Genomic DNA, 27,170 nt, shown 5'->3' with positions numbered 1-27,170 from the left:
ATGGCGGCAAAAAGCATGTTACCTGTGCAAAGAAACATGACATTTTCCACATTTAAAAGACAGTTTTTCCTTTGAAACTTTACAATCAATTTTCTCAAAAACTATAAGCTCTTTTTCAAACATTTTTTTTCCTCTTGTACCCACTCCCAAGGTGCACATACCCTGCAAATTTGGGGTATGTAGCATGTAAGTAAGATTTACAAAGCACGAAAGTTCGGGTCCCCATTGACTTCCATTATGTTCGGAGTTCGGCGCGAACACCCGAACATCGCGGCGATGTTCGGCGAACGTTCGCGAACCCAAACATCTAGGTGTTCGCCCAACACTATTCTCAACCAGCTGCTCCAACATCGCCAGGGTGGAGTTCCAGCGAGTTTGCACATCGTTGAAAAGGCGAGGTCGTGGCAGGCCCTCGCACTTCTGGATCCCTGCTAGGTTAGCTGCGGCAGCAGCTGAGCGGCGGAAAGTGCGCACAATTTTCCGCGCCTATTCTAACAGCTCCTCCATCCCCTGGTAGGTGCGCATGAACTTCTGCACCACCAGGTTGAGGACGTGGGCCAAGCAGAGGACGTGGGTCAAGTGTCCCCTGCTGATGGCAGCCAGCAGGTTGGCGGCATTGTCACACACCACCAATCCGACTCAGAGGCCTCTGGGGGTCAGCCACGTCTTCTCCTGCTCCCTCAGGTAGCGGAGCACGTTGGTTCCCGTCAAGCTGTTCTTGCCCAGGCTTTTTATCTCCAGCAGCGTTTGGCAGTGGCGGGCTTTAACGCTGCTGTTGATGTGGTGTCGCTTGGCGGCGGGAGCTGCGGCTTCTCCCCTGACCCCGCGCGGTGGCACCACACAGTGGGCGGCTGGTGCCGCTGCTGCCGCTGCTGCGCCCGAGGGTGGACCTGCTGCTCCCTCACCACCGCTTTCCACCAGGCTGACCCAGTGGGCCGTAAGGGACAGATAGCGGTCTGTCCCAAAACGGCTACTCCATGAATCCATGGTTATGTGGATCCGCGCACTCATGCCGTGATCGAGCGCATGGCCCACGTTCGCCATGGCAGAGCGGTGCAGTGCTGGGATCGCCGTGCAGGAGAAGTAGTGGCGGCTGGGGACTTGCCACTCCAGGATCCCAAACTGCAGCAGTGCTCTCATGTCACTCCCCTCCTGCACAAAGGAATATGGCAGGAGCTGGGAGCACATGGCCCGGGCAAGCAACCCGTTCAGCACCCGGTTGCGCCTGTGGGCGGGAGGCAGCACCTTGGTCACACCGAGGAATGACTCGCTGAGCAGGGTCTGGCGTCGTTTGCCTGCAAGGAAGGATGAGGAGGCGACTGTGGAGAGAGCTGAGGACTGGCTGCCCGGGGGGGGGGGGGGGGAAGTGAGTTGCTGCTGCTTTGCTCCTGCTGCTGCTGCTGGATGGGCAGGAGGGTGGGATGCTGCTGCTGCTGCTGAAATCTGTGCAGTGGCTGTCTGGCTCTGACCACTGCCTGCGCCACTTTGCATCAGCTTCTCCAACTCACTAAAGTCCTCAACATGTCTGCTCTGTAAGTGGGTCTGCAGGCACGAGGTACTCGATTTGTGGACATCGCGACCCCTGCTGAGACTGACACTGCAACTGTTGCAAATTGCACGGGTCACGTCCACTGTGCACTTGGTGAAGTACCGCCAGACTGGGGACTTCAACTTGCTCTTTGAGCTTGAGGGCTGGGGTTTTTTGGTGCCCTTGGAGGATTGTGCCTTTTTTGGTTTGGTTGGAGGTTTGCTGCGGGTGGTGGTAGCGGCTGAAGCAGCAGGCTGTGGCTCCTGCCTTCTACGCCCTTTGCTGGTCGCCTTGCTGGTGCCGTGCCTCTGCGCCAGAGACGCCTCCTCCTCCGATGACGAGCTGCCTTTAACAAACTGTGCTGGTCGTACTGGTGGTGGCACAAAGGAAGGATCCAGCACGTCATCATCATCATCCCCAAACATCCCCTGTGAGCCCGCCTCAACCAACTCCTCTACCCCAACATCCCCTGCATCACGCCCCTCTTCATCACCAGCGCCAACAACAAACTCCTCCACCTCAAACTCCTCCTCCTCCTTGCATGGCCCTGTCATGTCCACCTCAAACTGCTCCAAAACATCCCTGTAAACGCTCGCAGTCCCTGGGGTCATGAGCGAGCTCAGTGAGGGCAGGCTAGTCAATGGGGGTCACACTCACCGTGACCATGACCTCAAGCGGTGGTGGAGGCCTGCTGCGGACCGGAGTGCTGGTGGTGGTTAGGGATGATTGGAAAGAGCAAATTTCGTTCCGCCGGAATTTGCGGATTCCACCAGCGCTGAATTCCGTCGCTATGAAAATTCCGCCAGATTTTTGCGAAATTCCGCTGAATTCCGGATTCCGGCGGAAAAATTAAAATAATCGCAAAAGCAACCTTGTTTATGCTATATGGTAGCCCATAGACCCTATTAACTGTTCCCTTAGTCCTTTTTTTCCTCCCTTCTGTATCCCTTCCTCCTCCCGGAGGGAGGAGGGTCTCGTCTTTTAGGGAATTGTATGATTTCAAAAGCCAGCTTATATACCTTGGCCGGGAATCTAACCCAGGTCTAGTGCTCGGTAGGCTGCTATCCTAACCATTATACCACCAACACAACACACTACAATGCTGCATGCTGAAGCCAGCCTAGCATGTACCATTGTGATATATCCAAGAGAAAAATGAGCTTGCTTAGTGAAATGTAGGATTTCAAAAGCCAGCTTACATACATTGGCTGGGAATCAAACCCAGGTCTAGTGCTCAGTAGGCTGATATCCTAACCATTATACCACCAACACAACACACTACAATGCTGCATGCTGAAGCCAGCCTAGCATGTACAATTATGATATATCCAAGAGAAAAATTAGCTTGCTTAAGGATTTGTAGTATGTCAAAAGCCAACTCACATTGGCCAGGAACAGAACCCAGGCCTACTGCTCTGTAGGCTGCTATCCTAACCATTATGCCACCAACACAACACACTACAATGCTACATGCTGAAGCCAGCCTAGCATGTACCATTATGATATATCCAAGAGAAAAATGAGCTTGCTTAAGGATTTGTAGTATGTCAAAAGTCAACTCACATTGTCCAGGAATAGAACCCAGACCTACCGCTCTGTAGGCTGCTATCCTAACCATTATACCACCAACACAACACACTACAATGCTACATGCTGAAGCCAGCCTAGCATGTACCATTATGATATATCCAAGAGAAAAATTAGCTTGCTTGGGGAATTGTAGGATTTCAAAAGCCAACTCACATTGGCCAGGAGTCCAACCCAGGCCTACCACATGGTAGGCTGCTATCCTAACCATTATACCACCAACACAACACCCTACAATGCTACATGCTAAAACCAGCCTAGCATGTACCATTATGATATACCCAACAGGAAAATGAGCTCTCTCTCTCTCTCTAGGACTTGATGCCATTGAATTTAATTTTCAGCTTAAAACCATCAACGGATACCGGCAGAATTTCACAGGCAATTTCGGAATTCCGCCGGATTGAAAAAGCAATTCTGTTCACGAATGGAATGACCAATTTCCGTCCAAAATTGCGGAAAATACAATTCTGCGGAAAGCAGTGACCATCCCTACTAGAGAGAGAGAGAAGAATCTACATGGCTATCTGGGGTTCTCTACTGGCAACTGTTGAACACAAATGGCAAGGCCATGCCTGGGTGGGCTTGAACCACCAACCTTTCAGTTAACAGCCAAACACACTAACCAATTGTGCCACAGAGACTGTGTACCACAAAGACTGTGCACACAGTTGCTGTAGAATGATTTTATGGGGATGTATGTGTGTCTTTTGGAGGGAGGATGTAAGTCTGCTCCAAGAAATTTCAGCATGTAGTGTTGGTGGTATAATGGTGTGGAATGACATACTACAAATCCTTAAGCAAGCTCATTTTTCTCTTGGATATATCATAATGGTACATGCTAGGCTGGCTTCAGCATGTAGCATTGTAGTGTGTTGTGTTGGTGGTATAATGGTTTGGATTGCAGCCTACAGAGCGGTAGGCCTGGGTTCTATTCCAGGCCAATGTGAGTTGGCTTTTGACATACTACAAATCCTTAAGCAAGCTCATTTTTCTCTTGGATATATCATAATGTTACATGCTATGCTGGCTTCAGCATGTAGCATTGTAGTTTGATGTGTTGGTGGTTTAATGCAGTGTTTTTCAACCAGTGTGCCGCGGAACGTTGCCTGTCTCTTCTCCTTATCCCGCCCGTCCCCGCGGCCGCCTGTAAGGAAACGCGGAAATGCCGCCGTCTCTCAAGGTGAGGCGGCTGTTTCCGCGTCCAGCATGGCGTCACAACGCGGAAAAAACGCTGCATGCCGCATAGGCAGTGCGGCGGAATCCGCATCAGAGGCGGCCCCCGCACTAGATACATTGCATGACAGTACTGGTGTGGCTGGGACTGATAGTCCACCAAGATTCAGACTTACACGCGCGCGAGCAGAGAGGCAGAGTTTAAATAGCAGTTAGAAGGGTGTCGGCTGACCAGCTGGGTCAGCTGACAAATTCCACTGCTCTCATTGGACCAGCAATTAGGGAGGTCCTGGAAAGGTCCTAGAGTATATATACTGCTGGTTGTTCACTTGCTCTTTGTCTGGCGTGCGATCACATATGTGGGAGCACCCAGATCCGTAGTCAGATCCTTAAGTGTGCCGGGACCAGCTGGAGCTGTAATCCTACACTTAGCTAGATTATTGATAGCTAAAGTACTAGTTTGATTGTGATTTTCTGTTATGACTTTTGCCTGCCTCGACTATCCTCCTGAACTCTGACCTTGTACCTCGATATTTCTGATACTCTGTTGCCGAACCTCGGCTCGTTCCTAGACTCTGTTTCTGCCTCCTGATTTTGTACCCCGATATATCTGATACCCCGTTGCCGAACCCTGCCTGTACTTTGACTCCGCCTTTGCCTACTGTATTTGTACTTTATCTGTCCGTGTGTATACGACCTGGCTTGTCTGACCTCGAGAACCGACCTCACGATTGGAGGCGGTTCCCAGTCCTGTTAGTGACACTTCTTCCTGAGTGTCACTCTCGGACTTTCCTTCCTACTGTCAGTCTGACTCCTCCCGTCTTGGGGAGCTCAGGTCTGCGGAAGGAATCCGTGCAGTTCTCCTTGCTGCACTGAGGCCTAGGCCTCCTAGTGTTACTGTTACACCAAAACACTACACTCTACTCAGGCGAACAGAGGTTAGTTTGTATATCGGATTATCGGTGAGACTGCAGATCACTTATAATCTGGTATATATCTGTATTTCCGGCGATACTGCAGATCACCGGTAATCAGATACTCTCTGCGCCCACCGATCGTTACAGAACGCCAGACCACAAAAACGATGGAATCACGCACTGATCCTCTGACTGTGCTTGCCACTTCGGTGGATAACATTCATCAAGCACTGGGACAGCACAGCCCTCCATTCCAGAGACTATTGTTCCCCAGAGGTTGGTACTGGCCGCAACAGAGACTTGGGAGGATTGGAAGGGGACTTTAATTCCCTTCCAACAAGACATCCCAGAAGGAAAACCCGCAGGGGTGCTGTTCATTCCGCTACCGTTCCGTCTCCAGGTTCTAGAGATGTTCCATACGCATAAAAATGCTGGGCATCCTGGAGCATCTAGAACACAGGATCTGGTAGCTAGATGTGCTTGGTGGCCTTCCTTGGCAGCTGATTGCAAGGAATTCGTGAGGGAATGTGCGGTTTGTGCTAAGAGTAAACCCTCCCGGCTGGCACCTGTGGGTACCTTGCAGCCTTTACCCACCCCGAGTGAGCCATGGACCCATTTGTCCATGGATTTTGTAGGTGAACTTCCCAAGTCAGAAGGCATGTCGGTCATTTGGGTGGTAGTCGACCGCTTCAGTAAAATGGCCCATTTCGTGCCCTTGAAAGGACTCCCCTCGGCCCAGGAATTGGCTGACCTGTTTATCACACATGTGTTCCGGCTGCACGGCATTCCGGAAAACATAGTGTCGGATCGGGGAGTCCAGTTCATTTCTAAATTCTGGAGGGCATTCTGCCAACAAATGGGCATGAAGTTGTCATTTTCATCGGGCTACCACCCACAGACCAATGGGCAAACGGAGAGAATCAACCAGTCTTTGGAGCAATTCTTGAGGTGCTATGTTGCAGAAACACAGAACGACTGGGTCAAATTTCTGCCTTTCGCGGAGTTCGCACAAAACAATTTAAAAAGCTCCTCCACCGGATTCTCTCCATTCCAGGTGGTGTCTGGAAGATTGCCCAAGTTCTCACCATTGCCAGTGGCCTCCTCTCCGTTTCCAGCTTTGGAAGCCTGGCAGAGATCTTTTAAAGATATTTGGCACACGGTGAGAGATAATTTACGAAAAGCTTTTGTTAATCAAAAGGGTCAAGCTGATAAGAGACGTTCAGTAGAGTGGAGCTTCCAACCTGGAGACTTGGTTTGGGTGTCTACACGTCATTTGGCTCTGAAACAACCTTCTGACAAACTTGGTCCCAGGTTCGTGGGCCCATTCCCTGTGACTAGGAAGATCAACGATGTCACATATACCGTTGATCTTCCCACCAGCATGCGGGGAGTGAGGTCTTTCCATGTATCACTTCTCAAACCCGCAGTCCAGCTGGGTCCCACTCCTCCTCCTCCTGTCTTAGTCAATGCCCAACCCGAGTATGAGGTGGAAAAAATCATAGATTCACGTACTGTACAGAACTCGGTGCAGTATCTCGTACATTGGAAGGGGTACGGCATTGAGGAGAGGCAATGGGTACCTGGGAACCGCATGCATGCGGATGAGTTAGTGAGGGAATTTCATACGGTACATCCAGAAAAGCCTGGAAGGAGTTGTCCGGAGTCCACTCCTCGGGGGGGGGGTACTGTAAGGAAACGCGGAAGTGCCGCCGTCTCTCAAGGTGAGGCGGCTGTTTCCGCGTCCAGCATAGCGTCACAACGCGGAAAAAACGCTGCATGCCGCATAGGCAGTGCGGCGGAATCCGCATCAGAGGCGGCCCCCGCACTAGATACATTGCATGACAGTACTGGTGTGGCTGGGACTGATAGTCCACCAAGATTCAGACTTACACGCGCGCGAGCAGAGAGGCAGAGTTTAAATAGCAGTTAGAAGGGTGTCGGCTGACCAGCTGGGTCAGCTGACAAATTCCACTGCTCTCATTGGACCAGCAATTAGGGAGGTCCTGGAAAGGTCCTAGAGTATATATACTGCTGGTTGTTCACTTGCTCTTTGTCTGGCGTGCGATCACATATGTGGGAGCACCCAGATCCGTAGTCAGATCCTTAAGTGTGCCGGGACCAGCTGGAGCTGTAATCCTACACTTAGCTAGATTATTGATAGCTAAAGTACTAGTTTGATTGTGATTTTCTGTTATGACTTTTGCCTGCCTCGACTATCCTCCTGAACTCTGACCTTGTACCTCGATATTTCTGATACTCTGTTGCCGAACCTCGGCTCGTTCCTAGACTCTGTTTCTGCCTCCTGATTTTGTACCCCGATATATCTGATACCCCGTTGCCGAACCCTGCCTGTACTTTGACTCCGCCTTTGCCTACTGTATTTGTACTTTATCTGTCCGTGTGTATACGACCTGGCTTGTCTGACCTCGAGAACCGACCTCACGATTGGAGGCGGTTCCCAGTCCTGTTAGTGACACTTCTTCCTGAGTGTCACTCTCGGACTTTCCTTCCTACTGTCAGTCTGACTCCTCCCGTCTTGGAGAGCTCAGGTCTGCGGAAGGAATCCGTGCAGTTCTCCTTGCTGCACTGAGGCCTAGGCCTCCTAGTGTTACTGTTACACCAAAACACTACACTCTACTCAGGCGAACAGAGGTTAGTTTGTATATCGGATTATCGGTGAGACTGCAGATCACTTATAATCTGGTATATATCTGTATTTCCGGCGATACTGCAGATCACCGGTAATCAGATACTCTCTGCGCCCACCGATCGTTACACCGCCGCTGTTATTACCTTAGCAGCGGCCGCTCTCCCCTCTCCAGCGCATGTGTTTATTCTAGCAGCGTATCTCCGGCTGCTCTGTGTGATGCGGAAGGAGGCAGGGCTCGGTTACCATAGTAACGGCGTTACATATCGCCGTTACAGGAAGCCGCTGCCCTGCTTCCTTCCGCATCACACAGAGCAGCCGGAGATACGCTGCTAGAATATACACATGCGCCGGAGAGGGCAGAGCGGCAGCTGTTAAGGTAATAACAGCGGCGGCCGCGGGGACGGGCGGGAGGGAGGGCACTATACTGGCTATACTGGGGCACTATTCTGGGGCACTATACTAGCTATACTGGGGCACTATTCTGGCTGTACTGGGGCACTATACTGGGGCACTATACTGGCTATACTGGGGGACTATACTGGGGCACTATACTAGCTATACTGGGGGGCTATACTGGGGCACTATGCTGGCTATACGGGGGCACTATACTGGGGCACTATACTAGCTATACTGGGGCACTATTCTGGCTATACTGGGGCACTATACTGGGGCACTATACTGGCTATACTGGGGCACTATACTAGCTATACTGGGGGGCTATACTGGGGCACTATGCTGGCTATACTGGGGCACTATACTAGCTATACTGGGGCACTATTCTGGCTATACTGGGGCACTATACTGGCTATACTGGGGCACTATACTGGCTATACTGAGGCAACTAAACTCCCTACACTGGGGCAACTATGCTAGCTATGCAGCCGCACCCCAGCCCCCTCCCCCCCCATAGCCTGCTGCGCACGGCACTGTCCACTAGGTAGCGCAAACAACTGGGGGTCGCGCAAACAACCGGGGGCTGCATCCCCGACCCCCCCCCCCCCCGCGCGCCATTCCCCGGAGAAAAATTTGGTCAGGCAGTGTTCCCCCGGGCCGGAAAAGGTTGGGAACCACTGGTATAATGGTTAGGATGGCAGCCTACCGAGCACTAGACCTGGGTTCAATTCCCAGCCAATGTATGTAAGCTGGCTTTTGAAATCCTACATTTCACTAAGCAAGATCATTTTTCTCTTGAATATATCACAATGGTACATGCTAGGCTGGCTTCAGCATGTAGCATTGTAGTGTGTTGTGTTGGTGGTATAATGGTTAGGATTACAGAGCGGTAGGCCTGGGTTCTATTCCTGGCCAATGTGAGTTGGCTTTTGACATACTACAAATCCTTAAGCAAGCTCATTTTTCTCTTGCATATATCATAATGGTACATGCTAGGCTAGCTTCAGCATGTAGTGTTGGTGGTGGTATAGTGGTGAAGAGAGCTACCTACCATGCACTCAGACCTTGGTTCAATTCCCGGCCAAGATATGTAAGCTGGCTTTTGAAATCCTACAATTCCCTGGAAGACAAGACCCTCCTCAGGAGGGAGGGGAGGAAGGGAGTGAGATAAGGAATAACAATCAGCTAGGAACAAGCCGACAAGAGCCTAACTAAGCTCTCCCTAGCAGAGTCTCTCAGCAGCTGTCCCTTAAGAAATTACTGTAGGCAGACGAGTGAGTAAAACGTCAGGAGAACCTTGCCTTTTATAAGGGGGGGGGGCCTCCAGGAGTGAGTGTAGTCTGATTGGCGACAATGTGCCTGCTGACTGTGATGTAGAGGCTCAAAGTTGTGCTCAATGGAGCATTATGGGGGCAAATTTAACTTCCGCAAAAGTTCGCCTTCGCTGGCGAATGCGAACCACCTAAAGTTCGCCTGGAACCGTTCACGGGCGAACCGTTCAGGCTATCTCTAATCCTCATTTGCTTGCAGAGGTATGCTGAAACAACTGCAGCCAGACGATACGTTTTTCACAGGAACTTTGCTGTCTGGGTGTTCTTTCATGGCTCACTCATTTTTGACAAAACATGTGTAGAGATATTAACCACTTAAGGACTGCAGTGGAAAACCCCCCTAAAGACCAGAGCAATTTTAACTAAATGGGCCACTGCAGCTTTAAGGCATAGCTGCAGGCCCGTACATCTCAGCACACAAGTGATTCCCCCCCCTCTTTTCTCCCCACCAACAGAGCTCTCTGTTGGTGGGGTCTGATCGCCCCCCAGACATTTGTTTATTTATTTACCAATGTTTTTTTATTTGTTTTTTAATTTAAAAAAATCGCTGTTTTTTTAAATATGTATATATACCCCCCTCCCTCCCTCCCCGCGCCAGCCAGTTAGTGTGATCGGCTGTCATAGGATTCAGCCTATGACAGCGGATCACTCTCGCAGTCACAGAGGGAACAGCTGTGTCACACGGCTGTCCCCAGTACAGTGCTGCTGCTGATCGCAGCGCTGTACAATGGGTAAAGACGGCGGTTTTGCCATCTAACAGTCTCCCGAGTGGCAATCGCCACTCGGAAACTGAAGTCGGGGCAGAGCTCCGCCCCTCAAGCAGGAGATGCGCGTGCAAAGTACCCGCGATCTCCTGCAAATCCCAGTCCCAGGACTTGACGTCAATTGGCGGTAGGCGGTCCTGGGGCTGCCGCCGCGACCACTCCCATTGGCGTGGGGTGGTTGTTAAGTAGTTAGTGTAAATAAATTCATCTTGCATGTAGATTTAATGCTAATTGCATGCAGCTTGAAATTGAACCAATCACATCAACTTTATGCTGAAAATGATTGGCCCCATTTCAATCAATTCGCATCATGCAAGTCAGGCTTATTTGCATCTGATTGACCATTTCTGCTCATGAGGATACAAAGGCCTCAATTCAGTAAGCTTTATCAAACACTTTATCAAACGTTTGATAATTTACCTCATGGGTAAAAGCTAATTTTGAATTCAGAATCAGAATCAGAATCAGAATCATTTTTATTCGCCAGGCACGACAGGGTCGTGCTCGGAATTGGATTTGGCACGTACAATTTCACGGATAAAGGATAGGACTATAGATAACAGAGGGCATACAGTAACAGAGATTCATAGATAAAAACAAAAGGAAGAGCACATAAATCAAAAACGGCTAAAGCAGAAGTCCAGATTCATAATTAGTTCATGAACCGGGTGCAGTTCTGGAACACAATGTTGCTCCAGTGCTGGGCTCAGAGCGAGTTAATGAGTTCAGGAGGGTGACAGCTGAGGGGAAGAAAGAGTTCCTGTGCCTAGAGGTTTTGGTGGCGATGGCCCGAAACCTACGGCCTAACGGAAGTCTGCTGAAGAACCGCTGGCCAGGGTGAGAGGGGTCGCCAGCAATCCTCCGTGCTCTTGAGCGTAGCCTGGAGTTGTGGAGGAGGTCAAGGGAAGGTAGAGGTCTGCCGATGATTCTCTCCGCCGATCTAACGACCCTCTGAAGTTTGTATCCGTCTCTGGTGGAGGAGCCATCGTACCAGACTAGGATGGAGGAGCAGGGGACGGACTCGATGGTGGCGGTGTAAAAACACGTCAGTAGCTCTTGAGCCATGCCGAACTTCTTCAGTTGGCGGAGGAAGAAAAGCCTCTGCTGTGCTTTCTTCTGGGTTAAGGCTGTGTTTTCCTTCCAGCTCAGGTCTTTGGAGATGGTGGTGCCCAGAAGGCGAACGCTGGCTACTCTCTCGACCTCGGTGCCATCGATAGAGATTGGTGGGGGGGAGGGGCATGCTTCTTGAAATCCACAATCAGCTCCACAGTTTTGGATGAGTTGAGGACCAGCCTGTTCTCCCTACACCACTGGCAAACTCTGTCAACCTCCTGGCGGTAGGCCTGCTCATCATTGTTTGTTACTAGTCCAACGATGGTGGTGTCATCTGCAAATTTGATGACCTTGACAGAGTTTTCCTTGGATCTGCAGTTGTTCGTGTAGAGAGAGAACAGGATCGGTGACAGGACGCAGCCTTGTGGGGCCCCCGTGTTCGTTGTCCGCGGCTGAGAGGTGACCTCCCCAAGCTTAATGACTTGAGTTCTGTTTGTCAGGAAGTCTGTAATCCACCCACGGAGAGTGGGAGGGACATTCAGCTCTGTAAGATTGTCCTGCAGTATGCGGGGGCAGATGGTGTTGAAGGCAGAGCTGAAGTCCAGTAGTAGAATCCTGGTGTATGTGTTAGGTTTGTCCAGGTGGTCGTATGTGAGCTCAAGGCAGATGTTGACAGCATCATCAGTGGATCTGTTCGCCCTGTATGCAAACTGGTATGGATCCATTTGGGGGGAGGTGATAAGCTTGATGTGTGACAAGACGACTCTCTCAAGGGTTTTCATGATGTTGGATGTCAGGGCCACTGGTCTGAAGTTATTGAGGTCGGAGTTACCATGCTTTTTGGGGACAGGGATAATGGTAGACTTTTTGAAGCATGCAGGGACTTTGCCGACCTGGAGGGATTTGGAGAATATGGAAGTGAGGATGGGTGCCAGCTGGTGTGAGCAGGTTTTCAGACAGGCTGGTGACACGCCGTCTGGGCCAGAGGCTTTCCTGGGGTTTAGCGAGGACAGGTGGAAGAGGACATCGGCCTCACTCACGGCTGGAGGTGGGAGGCTCGAGACTGAGAGATAATCTGCGCTAGGAGAGGGGTGAGCCAGTGCTGTTATTGGCTCCCCCGGTGCCTCCAGGTCCTCAAACCTGCAGTAAAAGTTGCTGAGGTCCTCGGCTAGCTCAGTACTGGGTGTTGCGTGTTGTGGGGGAGGCTTATAGTTTGTGGTGGCTTTAAGCCCCTTCCAGACAGCTCGTATATCATTTGATCGCATGTTGCATCTTATCCTTTCTGCGTACTCCCTCTTTGCGGCTCCCAGTTCTCGCTTCAGGTTGTTCCTTGCTGTCTTGTATTCCACTTGGTTGCCGGACTTGTGCGCCACCTCCTTGCTCCTCCGCAGTTTCCGTAGTTTGTTGGAGAACCACGGTTTATTGTTCGGATAGACTTTGACGGTCTTGGTTGGTACGCAAGAGTCTTCACAGAAGCTGATGTATGAGGAGATGTTATCCGCCCACTCGTCAAGGTTTGGAGATTCCATGGCCTTCCAGTCAGTACAGTCGAAGCATGCCTGAAGTTGGAGTTTGGCCTCGCTTGACCACACTTTGGTGGATTTGAGAACAGGTTTTGCTGACTCAAGGCGCCTCCTGTAGGTGGGGATCAGATGAATGAGAGAGTGGTCCGAAGAGCCTAGCGCTGCCCTTGGTATGGCTTTGTAGGCATCCTTCAGCACTGTGTAGCAGTGATCGAGAGTGTTCTGATTTCTGGTGGGGCAGGCCACATGCTGGTGAAAGCGAGGAAGCTCCTGGCGGAGGTTAGCCCTATTGAAGTCGCCTAATACAATGAACAGCGAGTCAGGAAGGGTTGATTCCCATTTTGTAATGGTGTCACTGAGGACACGCAGGGCATGTCTGACTTCGGCGTCAGGAGGTATGTACACGCCAACAAGAACGTAGGAGGAAAATTCCCTGGGCGAGTATTTTGGCCTGCAGTTGACGATTAGAAGTTCAATCTCAGGGGAGCACTTCCTGGCTAGTACTGATGAGTTGGGGCACCATGACTGGCCGATGTAAAAGCAGATGCCACCACCCTTCTTTTTACCCGAGAGGTTGGGGTCACGGTCAGCCCGGATGAGGCTGAAGTCCGGAAGGTGAAGGGCATTGTCTGGGATGTCATCATGCAGCCACGTTTCTGTGAAACAGAGGATAGGGGTGCCGCTGCTGAACTCCTTCTTCTCAACGAGGAGACGGAGTTCATCTAGTTTGTTAGGGAGGGAGCAGACATTTGACAGCAGGACCGATGGGATGGCTGACCTGAGACCTTTTCTCTTGAGTCTGACCTGAGCACCTGCCCGGCAGCCCCTCTTCCGCCGACCCGCGGGGGATGACCGAGCAGGGCCTGCAAGCTCCTGTGCATGGCTCCAGACGATGTTGTATAGAAGCCTGCCCTCGGGGAGCGTGCTGCGTGATTCCCATCTCAGAAGCTGCGATCTGGTGTAGGTGATGCGCTGGGGTGGCATATGGGGTGCAGCACCGTGTGCCTGGTGGGGGTGGGAGTAGAGGGGAGGTGGTGCTAGTGGAAGTACGTGGGCAGGTCGGGAGCAAACTGGCGTACCCTAACAGTCCTTAGCATATCAGCGTGGTGTTTTAGTCTAGCAGTAACCCTGGGGGACAGGACGGGGAACAGACCCACAGCTCGTAACAGTCCATTTGTTAGATGCCAGCTGTTGCCTACTCAGGGACACTGAAAGTCCATTTAACAGCAGATGCAGGGTGCTACTATACAGGGCAGGCCAGGCTCACCAGAGGCAGGGGCGCACGTATAGCAATTATGGTGCCCTGAACACAGGCAGTATACAGCCCCAGAGCATGGGCAGTGGTAGTCTATATACAGCCAGGAACCCCCAAATTACAGTCCATCACCGAACCCCCAAAAAACAGTCCAGAAATACAGTCCATCACCCGGTACACAGGCAGTACGCAGCCCCAGAGCAAGGGCAGTAAGTGGTAGTATATACAGCTAGGAACCCCACAATTACAGTCCATCACCCAGTCCATTCACTAAGATGTTATATATTTATCGAATGTTTTATTGATAAATCGTTCAATAAATCTTTAACACCTTAGTGTTAAAACGTTTGATAAAGTGTTTAATAAAGCTTAGTGAATTGAGGCCAATTGTGTCAGAAGTAAGACTTTTTTTAATTTTAAGTCAAAGAATTAAAATATGAGCATGCAACACCCCTCCCCTCAAGCCCATTACCCCTTGTCTCCAATGCCGACTGGTATAACCTAGGGATTGTGGAGTCTACCAATGTGGGTCTCTAGCCCCCGAGCAATAGCAACCCTCCTTCACAAATTGTCTTTGTTTAAATCTATATGACTAGGGGCTTATGCCAACCTCGCGCTAGGGAAAGTGGGAGTACCTACTCCCACATGAGGAGGTATGCTCTGATGGAGGGCTTGCAATAAATATGATACACTTCTTTAATTGTTAAGGGACCCCCATAGGTTTGCCCCCTACCAGGTAAATAGGTGGTGGTCATGGGTAACATTTGATCTGGTATTTATTTATGATGGCTCAACTGTAGCTTTATTTAAAATAAAAATGTAGTTCATTATTTTATTTTTTTAAATGATCTAGCCCTAAATCCCTTTACATAATGGGCGCCAGAGAACTTCCTTTCAGCATGTGCGCCCATGACTGCTGCACATTTTCCCATCCACTGCCCTGCCCACGGCCATGCACAGCAGGCACCTGACACGGACCCAGGGATGCAAGGACACAGGTGACAGGGGTTTTATTATATAGGATACCATGGACCATATGCAATTTACTTGATCTTCTGAGTTTTCTCCTAGGAAATAATTTTTCATCTTCTGATTAAAATAACTTTTCAGCACTTTGTAATCAAAAAAGTTTAAAAAGTAGGTTAAAAAGTACTCTCAAAATTATTTTGAGTATTTTCATACTTGTTGGTGGTTTGAAAGACATTTTAATGACAAGGGTTCATATGCAATTCACTTTTTCTTTTGTGTTTTCTCTTATTTAGAATACATTTTCAGTACTTTGCAACTGAAAAAGGTATTCAAAGAAGGACTATCAAAACTATTGTAAGTATTTTCTTGCTTGCTGGTTATTTAAAAAGGTATTTTATTGACAAATTAGAAAATATCATGAAGGAGAAAACTCAGGAGAAAAAGTTAATTGCATAGGGGCCAAGATCCCCTATGCAATTCACCTTTTCTCCTGAGTTTTCTCCTAAGTGATATTTTCACAACTTGTCATAAAATATCTTTTAAGCCAGCAGCAAGCAAGAGAATACTCAGAATAAATTTGATGGTACTTTTTTATGTACATTTTGGGCCTTTTTCAATTGTAAAATGCTTGTAAAAGTTAGTTTAATAAAGAGAAGATGAACATTATCTCCTAGGAGGTAACTCTTTGGATCTGTGTAATTTTATTTCATCTCGTTACTATCCTATTTTAAATGTATTTTCTCCTTCTCCTCTGGTATCTTCTTTTTCTGTATATGTCTATCTTCATTTGTAAAAGTTAGTTTATATGTTTATCTTCATTTGTAAAAGTTAGTTTGAAGAAAAGATGAACATTCTCTCCTAGGAGGTAACTCTTTTGATCTGTGTACTTGTAATTCATCTCGTTACTATCCTATTTTAAATATATCTTCTCCTTCGCCTCTGGTATCTTCTTTTTCTGTATATGTCTATCTTCATTTGTCACTTTCATCTGTAAACTTCTTCCATCTTTGATATTCAGGTTTCTACATTTTTCTGTCTCCGCCTGTTTACTATGCCCACCACAGACTGCTCCTAAAGTGATCAGATCAAGTGGTGGGAATTTTTCATTGCAGAATGGACTAAGGGAAAATTGGAGGAAAAATTCAAATATGCCCCTGGTGGCAAATAACATTTTTGAAATAGATTTGGTCTATATCCGGTATCTACTGTCATTTTTCTTCTGTATTCTTGGAACATCATCTTGTTCTGTATATTTCTTTCATCATCTTCCTTTTTTATCTGTGAACTCTTTGTTCTAATAAAATCGTCTAGTCCATTGCACGAGCTGAGAGAACATCAGTAGGCAAATTTAAATGAGCTTCCACATCCATTTAGTGAGGAGTGGGCTCTGTTCCCTAAGGTTCCTTGATATATCTAAAAGGTCTGTGGTATGTTTCCTATTTAACAACTAAAATGGCAAGAATTTGCGGTCTGACCAAGGCCTTCTTAGCATTCCCCTTAGGGTTTTAGTAAAGGGTACCTGAAGTAACATTTGACATCATGTGATAAAGATGTGTATGTGCAGTCCCAATCCTACACAGAACTAATCTGTGTTCCTGTTTTGTTTTTCCTTCTTGTAAGGGTTAATAATTCAGAGCTGTATATCACAGTTTCTCTGCTCTGCAGTCAAACTGTAGCATAATGTTCACTGATAACTATTAAGAGCTGATAAAACTCTGTGTGGTTAAAAAATGAACACTTCTGCATGTAGGGAACAAATAAAGTTCAGCAGTTCAAGATTTGTTATTGTGGGTGCTAAAAAGCATTAAAACATGGTTGCCCTTCACATGAGACAACCAAAAGTTTACAGGTAGATTTTAACCTCTGGATACAAGGTAAGACTGTGGGTTTCCAGAAAAGTCCTATTTTGAAGTAGGACTACAGATGCATCTTTACCTCATTATGTGAAAACTAGCGGAGCAGCCGCCGCGCAGGGCAGCATGGCGGCGGCCTCCGCTTCCCAGCCGGCGGTTTCCGAATCCCACACGGAGCCGCCGGCGCAGAGCAGGGCAGCCACCGCCGCGGCTGATGAGATGGCGGCGGGTCCCGCTACTCAGCCAGCGGACTTCCGTGTGCGGGCGTGCGCTGACCGGGGACCTGGCCTTTCTGAGATTCAAAAGCAGAGGGTCATGCGCACGCGCGCGAGGCGGCAGGATATATATTCTTTGAAAAGACAGGTCAGCTGATCCGATGATCAGCTGACCTTAGCCAGCCAATCACATGCTGACTTCAGGTCCAGCTCCCTGGGCGGGCTGGTGGAACTGGGTTTCTGCATTCAAGCCCACAGATGTCATTTGCTCACTGTCTGCTGTCGTGAATACTTAGGTGTAAACGCTCAGACCTTAGCTCAGTTCCCGGGTGTTGATATCAAGGACATCACACCTCAGTTTAGGATTGTATTGCATTTATCTGTGTCTTGACTTTGGCTATCCCTGACTACTCTCTCCTTTTCTCGATTTTGTACCTTTGCCTATCTGATTCTTAGTTGGAGACCCTGCCTGTTAAATGGACTCTGAATCAGCCTTCTGTTCTTGTACTGTTACCGTCTCTCTGTTGCCGAACCTCTGCCTGTCTGACCTTTCTCTTTTCCCCAGTGGATTGTCTCCCACTGGTGGGATATCTCTGAGGCTTGCCTCTCCGATACGCCTGCCCTAGCAGACGATTACTGCCAGGGGCTGAGATCCCAATCTTCACCTGGGCCGAGGATCTCACACACGGGGTTCCCATTCAGAGGTAACCACACCTCTGAGGAATCACCGTGTGGTGGATATTTCCACAGTCTTGTATATTGTACTTTGTTGATGGTTATTCTTTCTGCTACAGTATCCAGAGGTTAGTTGCACTTGCATTATTGGTGATTCTGCAGATCATCAATAATCAGGTGACATCTGCATTATTGGTGATACTGCAGATCACTAATAATCAGATTCTCTCTGCTTACTAACACCGATCATTACACATTAGTTTATTTTCACTTCAGGTGTACTTTAAAGCATCCAACCAGACCACCCATTAGTGTATCGTATAGAAGAGACTGCCTTGAACTGTGAGAATCTCTATCGGTATCCCTGTTTAGGAGAACGTGAATGTACTGTTAAGTGATGAATTTCCATGTGTAATTTTGCAGGAGGACTCTTTCAGAATACTATGTGCAAAATCATTAAAAAATCTTTAGCTCTTTTCCTGCGATATGTTATTACCAAGATGTCAGATGTGGATAGTTTGTATATATCTGTTCTTTTAAAACACTCATTTATCCACCTGAAAGCAGACAGTTTTACAAAATCCAGTCAAACAAAATGTCAGTGTAGTGATTGCTGATGCTGATTGCTGTTTTTTCTGGACAGATTTTCAGCATTCACATCATGGATGTATTTATTACATTTCATTTCACACATTACTGTCATTGGTCTTCTATTTTTGATCAGAACTTCCAATTCTTCTTCCTTTTACTGTAAAGCAGTTTGTGTACAGGTTTCCAGTTCATTTGTTATACTGTGCTCTTCTTGCACAATAATATGTGCCAGATTCTTCAAGTTTCACCCCAGTCAGTTTAAGATGAACTTCCCCCTTGCCTGTGTCTCTGGAGAGAGTCAGTCTTCCTTGCAGAGTGCTGGAATAAGCTGTGTTGGCATCATAACATATTACCCCCAGCCACTCCAGCCGTTCTCTCTCAACCTGACGGATCCAGTCCACACAGTACATGTTGGTGCTGTCAGTGAGGGAGGCTCCAGTCACTTTACAGGTCATCTGCAGAGTCTCTGCTGGCTTCACAGTTCCTGGACCAGATTCCACTAATGTGATCTGTGACAGGACATCTGCAAACAAACAAGGGGTATTTAGTTACCATTTCATCTTCATATGTTAAGAAATACTTCAAAAGCAACATCCAGATTACTACAAGAATACAACGTGCCTTGAGTAAGAGACACCAGAAAAAGTAACCACAGAGTGATCTTCATGTCTGATGATGATCTCAAAGTAAAGTTGTGCTGACTCAGTCAGTTTCCTGCAGGCTACACAGTTTTAAAAGAAACCTATGTGACATTATTTGCATAAATTGAAATCATTAGGTGAGTTCATCTGATGTCTTTTTCTTGAAGCTCCCAGACCTTTATTCAAATTCACGTTTTCTCCTGACGCCTGAGAGACACTGCGGAGCGCTTTGCTGACCATTAGTGCTGAATTTTTCAAAAAAGATTCCCATAAAAATTGTGGTAAAATTGTTGCAATCGTGATCTTTCGAAGAATCGTGATTGTACCGATTTTATTGGTATTTTATACAAGTCAATGGGAGCGTTTGTTTAAAAACACAAATGCAGTGCTGACAGTCAGCAAAGCGCTTGGCAGTTAGTCTCAGGCCTAAGTTCTCTCCAAGGAAATCATTTTTCATCTCATGCTTAAAATAATTTTAAAGCACTCTATACAGATATCTATATATATAGTGATGATACATGAAAGCTTTAGCATTTGTGGTATTGGCATCATATGTACACTGCAAGATTTTACCTTTAATAAAGTGTATGTTACAATGAGTAAGATCTCAAAATAACACGTATAGATAACTATGGTAATGTTTTGGGACATTTTATGGATCCACAGGATTCACAATTGTTTTGTTGTCTATGAGTGCTATTTTACTTAAGGTACTCTTTATAGCTTATGCATTAACCACTTCCCAATTACAGTTTTTTTTCCCCTTAAAAAACAGAGTGATTTTCACATCACGCTCTTCCCATTCATTCACCAATAACTTTACCGTTACTTATCACATTAAAATGATCTATATCTTGTTTTAATTGCCACAAATTAGGCTTTCTTTGCTACTTTTTGCTAAGAATTAGTGTATTATTTATAAATCTAAGACAATCATTAATAAAAGGTCCTTCTCAGGCACGATCCTCATTGGTCCAATCAGTGCACAAAAGGGGAGGCCAAGCAGGAGATTTAAAGGGACCCTAAACAGTAAATAAAATCAAAACTTTCACTTACCTGGGGCTTCCTCCAGCCCACCGTAGGCCACGAGATCCCCCGCCGTCCTCCTGGCTCTTCTGCGGGTCCTGCTGGTGGCTCCGTTGCCGGCAACACCCGGGCCGGGTGTCTGGCCGACACTTCCTGATTTTGAATCCTTGGCACCCGCTTCACGTCATTGCGGTTTTCTACCTCTGAACCGCGCATGCGCAGTACTGTCACGCCGGCCGCCGTGATGATGCTGAGCAGCCGGCGGGACAGTACTGCGCGTACGCGGCCCAGAGGCAGAAAACCGCGCATGCACAGTATTGTCACGCTGGCCGCCGTGATGGCGCTGAGCGGCCAGCGCAATGACGCGAAGCAGGCGCCAAGGATTCAAAATTCAGGAAGTTTCGGCCCAGGTGTCGCCGGCAACAGAGCCACCAGCGGGACCCGCAGAAGAGCTAGGAGGACGGCGGGGGACCTTGCGGCCTACGGTGGGCTGGAGGAAGCCCCAGGTAAGTAAAAGTTTTGATTTTAATTACTGCTCGGGGTCCCTTTAAAGATGCTTTTACCTGGGCTCCATTACTGTATTGCAGTGGAGTCCCAGTTTGATGCAGCAGTAGTGTCTGACAGTGTTGGCGGTGCAGCAGTGGGTAGCAGCTACTATAGGGGTGCCTTTCAGAGACGATGTGGGGTCAGCAGTCTTGACAGGGATCAGCAGCTGGTGATGACTCTTCAAAAACATAGTAAGAAGCCTGAAGAAAAGAAGCAGAAAGAAGAAAAATGAAGTGTGAAGAAGAAAGAAGTATTCAGAAGAAGATGGCAACACAATGTCAGATGAGTTTTCTTATTTAACGGTACAAAAAGAGAAAGGCACTGCAGGCACAGAATTGATTACAGGTGCGGTGGAGCGTCAAGAAGTAGAAAAGCTAGTGGGCACCCGGGCACTGACCCAACTAACTGCTGTTCCACACTCCTGCACTTAGTGAGGTGAGACAAGCAAACTCAAATGAGTGAAAACTGGAAGGAATAAAAAAAACCCAGTAGACCAGTATTATTGGCTCAAAAATGTGTATGCCACAGGAGGATGAAGAAGGTTTGCACAGCAGGAGAGGGAGGAAACCCTACAGTCCAGGGCCCCTGGTGGTAATCTGCCCCAAAGGAGAGGGCAGGGGTGAAAGGTACTGTATATGCAGCACACAAAAAAACAATGGCCTTGATTCACTAACCGGCACTAAGCCGGTTAGTGTGCCTTATCACTTAGTGGGCACAAACTACAACGCTAACCTTATCTGAGGTTAGTGTGCCTTATCTGAGGTTAGTGTGCCTGACCTGAACTTAGTGCCCCTTAAGTAGTTTTGTGCACACTAAAAGATGCACAAAGCTACATCGCGCACTGCACCGCGCACAGTGCGCACAGCGTAATGCGCCAATCTTTTCGTGCAGTGCGACGATAACGTTGCACCCGCTATACTGTATATGATGCGACCATAAGGTCGCATAGGATGGAACGACAACTGTGCACTGATGCGCCGTTTAGGTCGCATCCTATGTGACTTTAAGGTCACATCATGTACAGTATAGCGGGTGCGATGTTATTGTGCGATGTTATGCAGTGCGCGATGTAGCTTTGTGCATCTTTTAGTGTGCGCAAAGCTACTTAAGGGGCACTAAGTTCAGATAAGGCACACTAACCTCAGATAAGGCACACTAACTCAGATAAGGCACACTAACTCAGATAAGGCACACTAACCTCAGATAAGGCACACTAACTCAGTTAAGGCACTCTAACCTCAGATAAGGCACACTAACCGGCTTAGCACCAGTTAGTGAATCAAGCCCAATGTCACCTACACTGGTAGAACCACACGGTAATTTATGCTGTCATTGAGACCCTTGGGCTCTGTTGCTGTGAGGTTAAAAATCCATCTAGACTCAAGTTGTAGCAGGGGTTTATCTATATCTCCACCCCTGGATTGTTGATGTATCCTATCAAGGCCTGTGAATCTAATAAAACTGGAATCACCCCTATGCTCAAGATGTACATGTCTGGAACTGGGGGATTTGAAGTTTCAGGTCGTGATGTCACTCACATGGTCTTTAATTTTCTCTTTAAACACATGTGATGTTTTTCCAATATAAAAACATCCACATTTACAGTATAGTAAATATACAACTCCTGCTGTGTTGCAATTAACAAAATGTTGCAACCACCATCTATGACCATTGGGTAACATCACAGACCTGCCCACCTCAAGATAGCGACAATATGTGCAACCACCACAGGTATATGTACCTGTTACTGTACAATGTTTACGGGGTCCCCCCTTCCCCCAAAAATGGCTTGATGTTAATATGTCCCTCAAAGTTCTACTGCGTCTATAAGTTATTTGCGGGGTTGGAGGTATAAATTCCCTTACAATTTTATCATTAGATAATATATGCCAGTGACGACAGAGTATCCTCTCCACCTCACCACTCTGATCACTATATCATGTAATGAGAAGAGATGTAGTACTCTTATTCACTTCCTTAGCTTTCTTTATAAGTAGATCCGGGCGGTTCACCGCTTTCGCACATTTGTAGGCTTTCTTAAGCCAACGATCTTTATAACCTCTCTCCCTAAAACAGGAGAGTAAAGATTTCGCTTCTTTTTCAAAAGTAGAGTCATCAGTGCAATTGCGACGCAGCCTCAAGTATTGCCCGGTCGGTATACCACGGATCGTATGTCCTGGATGAGGACTATTGGCATGTAAATAAGCATTAGATGCTGTAGATTTATGGAATAGCTGGGTGGGCAAGAGTCCCTCGTCACTGATATTGATCAACAAATCCAAAAAGGATATGGATCGCGAGTTACAATCCATAGTGAATTTGAGGTTGTGGTCATTTTGATTTAAGATGTTCAAAAATGCGTCCAATAAATCTCTGCCACCTGTCCAGAACATGACCACGCCGTCTATGTACCTGTGCCACGACACAATGTGGCACAGGTACATGACAAGAGCGTCATCCCCGAACAGGTGACGTTCCCAATCCCCCAGGTACAGGTTTCAGGATTTGGGTATTTACCTGCTACATATATATGAGCTCAAATGAACTGTTGTCCTTGATACTCATCGTGCTTGTTCAATAATCTATCTCAACCTGCTGTGTGATTGACAGGCTGGCTATCATCACCCTGCGATTGGGGGACTATACATGTCATTCATCTTACAGCGACACGGCTGATTTAGGGCCTGCTGATTATTCCCTGCAAATACTGCTTTTTCACTTTGACATCATGCTGATTAACCGGGGAACCATTACACCCACCAGGACCGCATCATAGGTTCACCAACAGGAATGCACATAACAAGTCATTACTGCTTGCTTTGCTAACCCTCAAGCTGGATTTCTGTGACCTTTGACCAATAGTTACCCATTTTATTGCTGTTCTATTCCATGAATATCCCCTGCCAGGGATCACGATTTCATTCAGTTCCAGAGTAGGACTTTATCTATTGGTGGATGGGGACTGCAGCCCCACCACTTCATGCTGCTTGTTGCCGTTTGGAGACCTTTTAGTGTTTTTTAGGGGGGCTTTCTGGTTGGGATTTTTTGTTTTCGTTTTTGTTTGTGTATTATTTTTGTGGGTTTGTTGATATGCTATTTGTCATCTTTTTCTATAATATATTTATTAATAAAAGCAATTTTTTGCAATTTCTCATGCAGCCAATTCTCTTTTTCTTGATAATGCATTTAACTGGTATGTTGGTATGATGCATGAGAAATATTGACTGATATGCCTCTTAATTTGATAATTTCTATCCCAATTGATCACCATCCTATTAACTGAGGTATTTTTTGATTATATATTATTACCAGATGTGTCAGATGTGGATGGTTTTTAGGTATCTGTTCATTTAAAACACAAATTTATCCACCTGAAAGCAGACAGTTTTATGAAATCCGGTCAAACAAAATGTCAGTATACTATAGGTATTGCTGATGCTGATTGCTGTTTTTGCTTCATTTGACAGATTTTCAGCATTCACATCATGGATGTATTTATTACATTTCATTTCACACAGTTTACTGTCATTGGTTTTCTATTTTTGATCAGAACTTCCAATTCTTCTTCCTTTTACTGTAAAGCAGTTTGTGTACAGGTTTCCAGTTCATTTGTTATACTGTGCTCTTCTTGCACAATAATATGTGCCAGATTCTTCAAGTTTCACCCCAATGAGTTTAAGATGAACTTCCCCCTTGCCTGTGTCTCTGGAGAGAGTCAGTCTTCCTTGCAGAGTGCTGGAATAACCTGTGTTGGCATTATAACATATTATCCCCAGCCACTCCAGCCGTTCTCTCTCAACCTGACGGATCCAGTCCACACAGTACATGTTGGTGCTGTCAGTGAGGGAGGCTCCAGTCACTTTACAGGTCATCTGCAGAGTCTCTGCTGGCTTCACAGTTCCTGGACCAGATTCCACTAATGTGATTTGTGACAGGACATCTGCAAACAAACAAGGGGTATTTAGTTACCATTCATTTTCATATTTTAATAAATAGATAAAAAAGCAACATCCAGATTACTAAAAGAATACAACGTGCCTTGAGTAAGAGACACCAGAAAAAGTAACCACAGAGTGATCTTCATGTCTGCAGGTGATCTCAGAGTAAAGTTGTGCTGACTCAGTGAGTTTCCTGCAGGCTACACAGTTTTAAAAGAAACCTATGTGACATTATTTGCATAAACTGAAATCATTAGGTGAGTTCATCTGATGTCTTTTTCTTGAAGCTCCCCGACCCTTATTCAAATTCACGTTTTCTCCTGACGCCTGAGAGACACTGCGGAGCGCTTTGCTGATGATCAGCGCTGAATTTTTTTTAAAAAAAGGTTCCCATTGACTTGCATAAAAATTGTGGTAAAAATCGTTGCAATCATGATCTTTTGAAGAATCGTGATTGTGCCGATTTTACTGGTATTTTTTACAAGTCAATGGGAGCTTTTGTTTAAAAACACAAATGCAGAGCTGACAGTCAGCAAAGCGCTCGTCAGATAGTCTCAGGCCTAAGTTCTCTCCAAGGAAATCATTTTTCATCTTATGTTTAAAATAATTTTTAAGCACTCAGCAACATATATAGACATGCTAGTAGATACTGTATATAGATAGATAACTATATACAGGATCTTCTAAAAAATTAGCATATTGTGATAAAGTTCATTAAATTCTGTAATGTACTGATAAACATGACTTTCATATATTTTAGATTCATTACACACAACTGAAGTAGTTCAAGCCTTTTATTGTTTTAATATTGATGATTTTGGCATACAGCTCATGAAAACCCAAATTTCCTATCTCAAAAAATTAGCATATTTCATCCGACCAATAAAAGAAAAGTGTTTTTAAAACAAAAAAGTCAACCTTCAAATAATTATGTTCAGTTATGCACTCAATACTTGGTTGGGAATCCTTTTGCAGAAATGACTGCTTTAATGCGGTGTGGCATGGAGACAATCAGCCTGTGGCACTGCTCAGGTGTTATGGAGGCCCAGGATGCTTCGATAGCGGCCTCAAGCTCATCAAGAGTGTTGGGTCTTGCGTCTCTCAACTTTCTCTTCACAATATCCCACAGATTCTCTATGGGGTTCAGGTCAGAAGAGTTGGCAGGCCAATTGAGCACAGTAATACCATGGTCAGTAAACCATTTACCAGTGGTTTTGGCACTATGAGCAGGTGCCAGGTCGTGCTGAAAAATGAAATCTTCATCTCCATAAAGCTTTTCAGCAGATGTGTCGAACACCAGGCCCGGAAGGCCAGATCCATGCCAGTGTTTAGGATGGACCGAGAAAGAAAGGAATGTGTTCTACCTGATGGACCACGCCTTTCCTGATTCAGACCCATCAATTAATTTGAGCTGTGCCACAAATGTGTGAGGACCTCGGGCCTTGAAGGACTGGTTTGACATCCGTGCATTAACCACTTCCCAATTACAGTTTTTTTGCCCCCTTAAAAAACGAGCGATTTTCACATCACGTTCTTCCCATTCATTCACCAATAACTTTATCGTTACTTATCACATTAAAATGATCGATATCTTGTTTTAATTGCCACAAATTAGGCTTTCTTTGCTACTTTTTGCTAAGAATTATTGTATTATTTATAAATCGAAGACAATCATTAATAAAAGGTCCTTCTCAGGCACGATCCTCATTGGTCCAATCAGTGCACAAAAAGGGAGACCAAGCAGGAGATTTAAAGGGACCCCAAGCAATAATTAAAATCAAAATCTTTCACTTACCTAGGGCTTCCTCCAGCCCACCGTAGGCCACAAGGTCCCCCGCCATCCTCCTGGCTCTTCTGCGGGTCCTGCTGGCGGCTCCATTGCCAGCGACACCTAGCCACTTCCTGATTTTGAATCCTTGGCACCCGCTTTGCGTCATCGCGCCGGCCACTCAGCGTCATCACGGCGGCCGACGTGACAGTATTGCGCATGCGCGGTTCAGAGGTAGAAAACCGCGCAGTGCTGTCACGCCGGCCGCCGTGATGATGCTGAGCGGTCAATGCGATGATGCGAAGTGGGCGGCAAGGATTCAAAATCAGGAAGTGTCGGTCAGCAATGGAGCCGCCAGCATAAGAGCTAGGAGGATGGCGGGGGACCTTGCGGGCTAAGGTGGGCTGGAGGAAGCCCCAGGTAAGTGAAAGTTTTGATTTTAATTACTGCTCGGGGTCCCTTTAAAGATGCTTTTACCTGGGCTCCATTACTGTATTGCAGTGGAGTCCTAGTTTGATGCAGCAGTAGTGTCTGAAAGTGTTGGCCGTGCAGCAGTGGGTAGCAGCTCTTATAGGGGTGCCTTTCAGAGACGATGTGGGGTCAGTAGCAGTCCTGACAGGGATCAGCAGCTGGTGATGACTCTTCAAAAACATAGCAAGAAGCCTGAAGAAAAGAAGCAGAAAGAAGGAAAAAGAAGTGTGAAGAAGAAAGAAGTGTTCAGAAGAAGATGGCAACACAATGTCAGATGAGTTTTCTTATTTAAGGGTACAA

The 27,170-nt window shown here is 46.9% G+C and overlaps 1 protein-coding gene and 1 gene segment (V, D, J or C); both read right to left on the bottom strand.

The window, feature by feature from the left end:
- The window catches only part of LOC137521936 (immunoglobulin mu heavy chain-like), a 956,922-nt gene that overhangs the window by 841,794 nt on the left and 87,958 nt on the right, over positions 1-27,170 (bottom strand). The gene's annotated exons all lie outside the window — the stretch shown is intronic.
- LOC137554997 (Ig heavy chain V region 3-6-like) overlaps positions 18,583-27,170 on the bottom strand; it is a 28,346-nt gene continuing 19,758 nt past the window's right edge. Inside the window, 1 exon segment of the V gene segment in view lies at positions 18,583-19,003. Coding sequence covers positions 18,669-19,003 — 335 coding nt within the window.

The sequence above is a fragment of the Hyperolius riggenbachi genome, chromosome 1, assembly GCF_040937935.1.
Source record: "Hyperolius riggenbachi isolate aHypRig1 chromosome 1, aHypRig1.pri, whole genome shotgun sequence".
NCBI classification, from domain to species: Eukaryota; Metazoa; Chordata; class Amphibia; order Anura; family Hyperoliidae; genus Hyperolius; species Hyperolius riggenbachi.
Note: the sequence above shows the minus strand (reverse complement) of the source record. Positions and strands in the feature narration are given on the sequence as shown.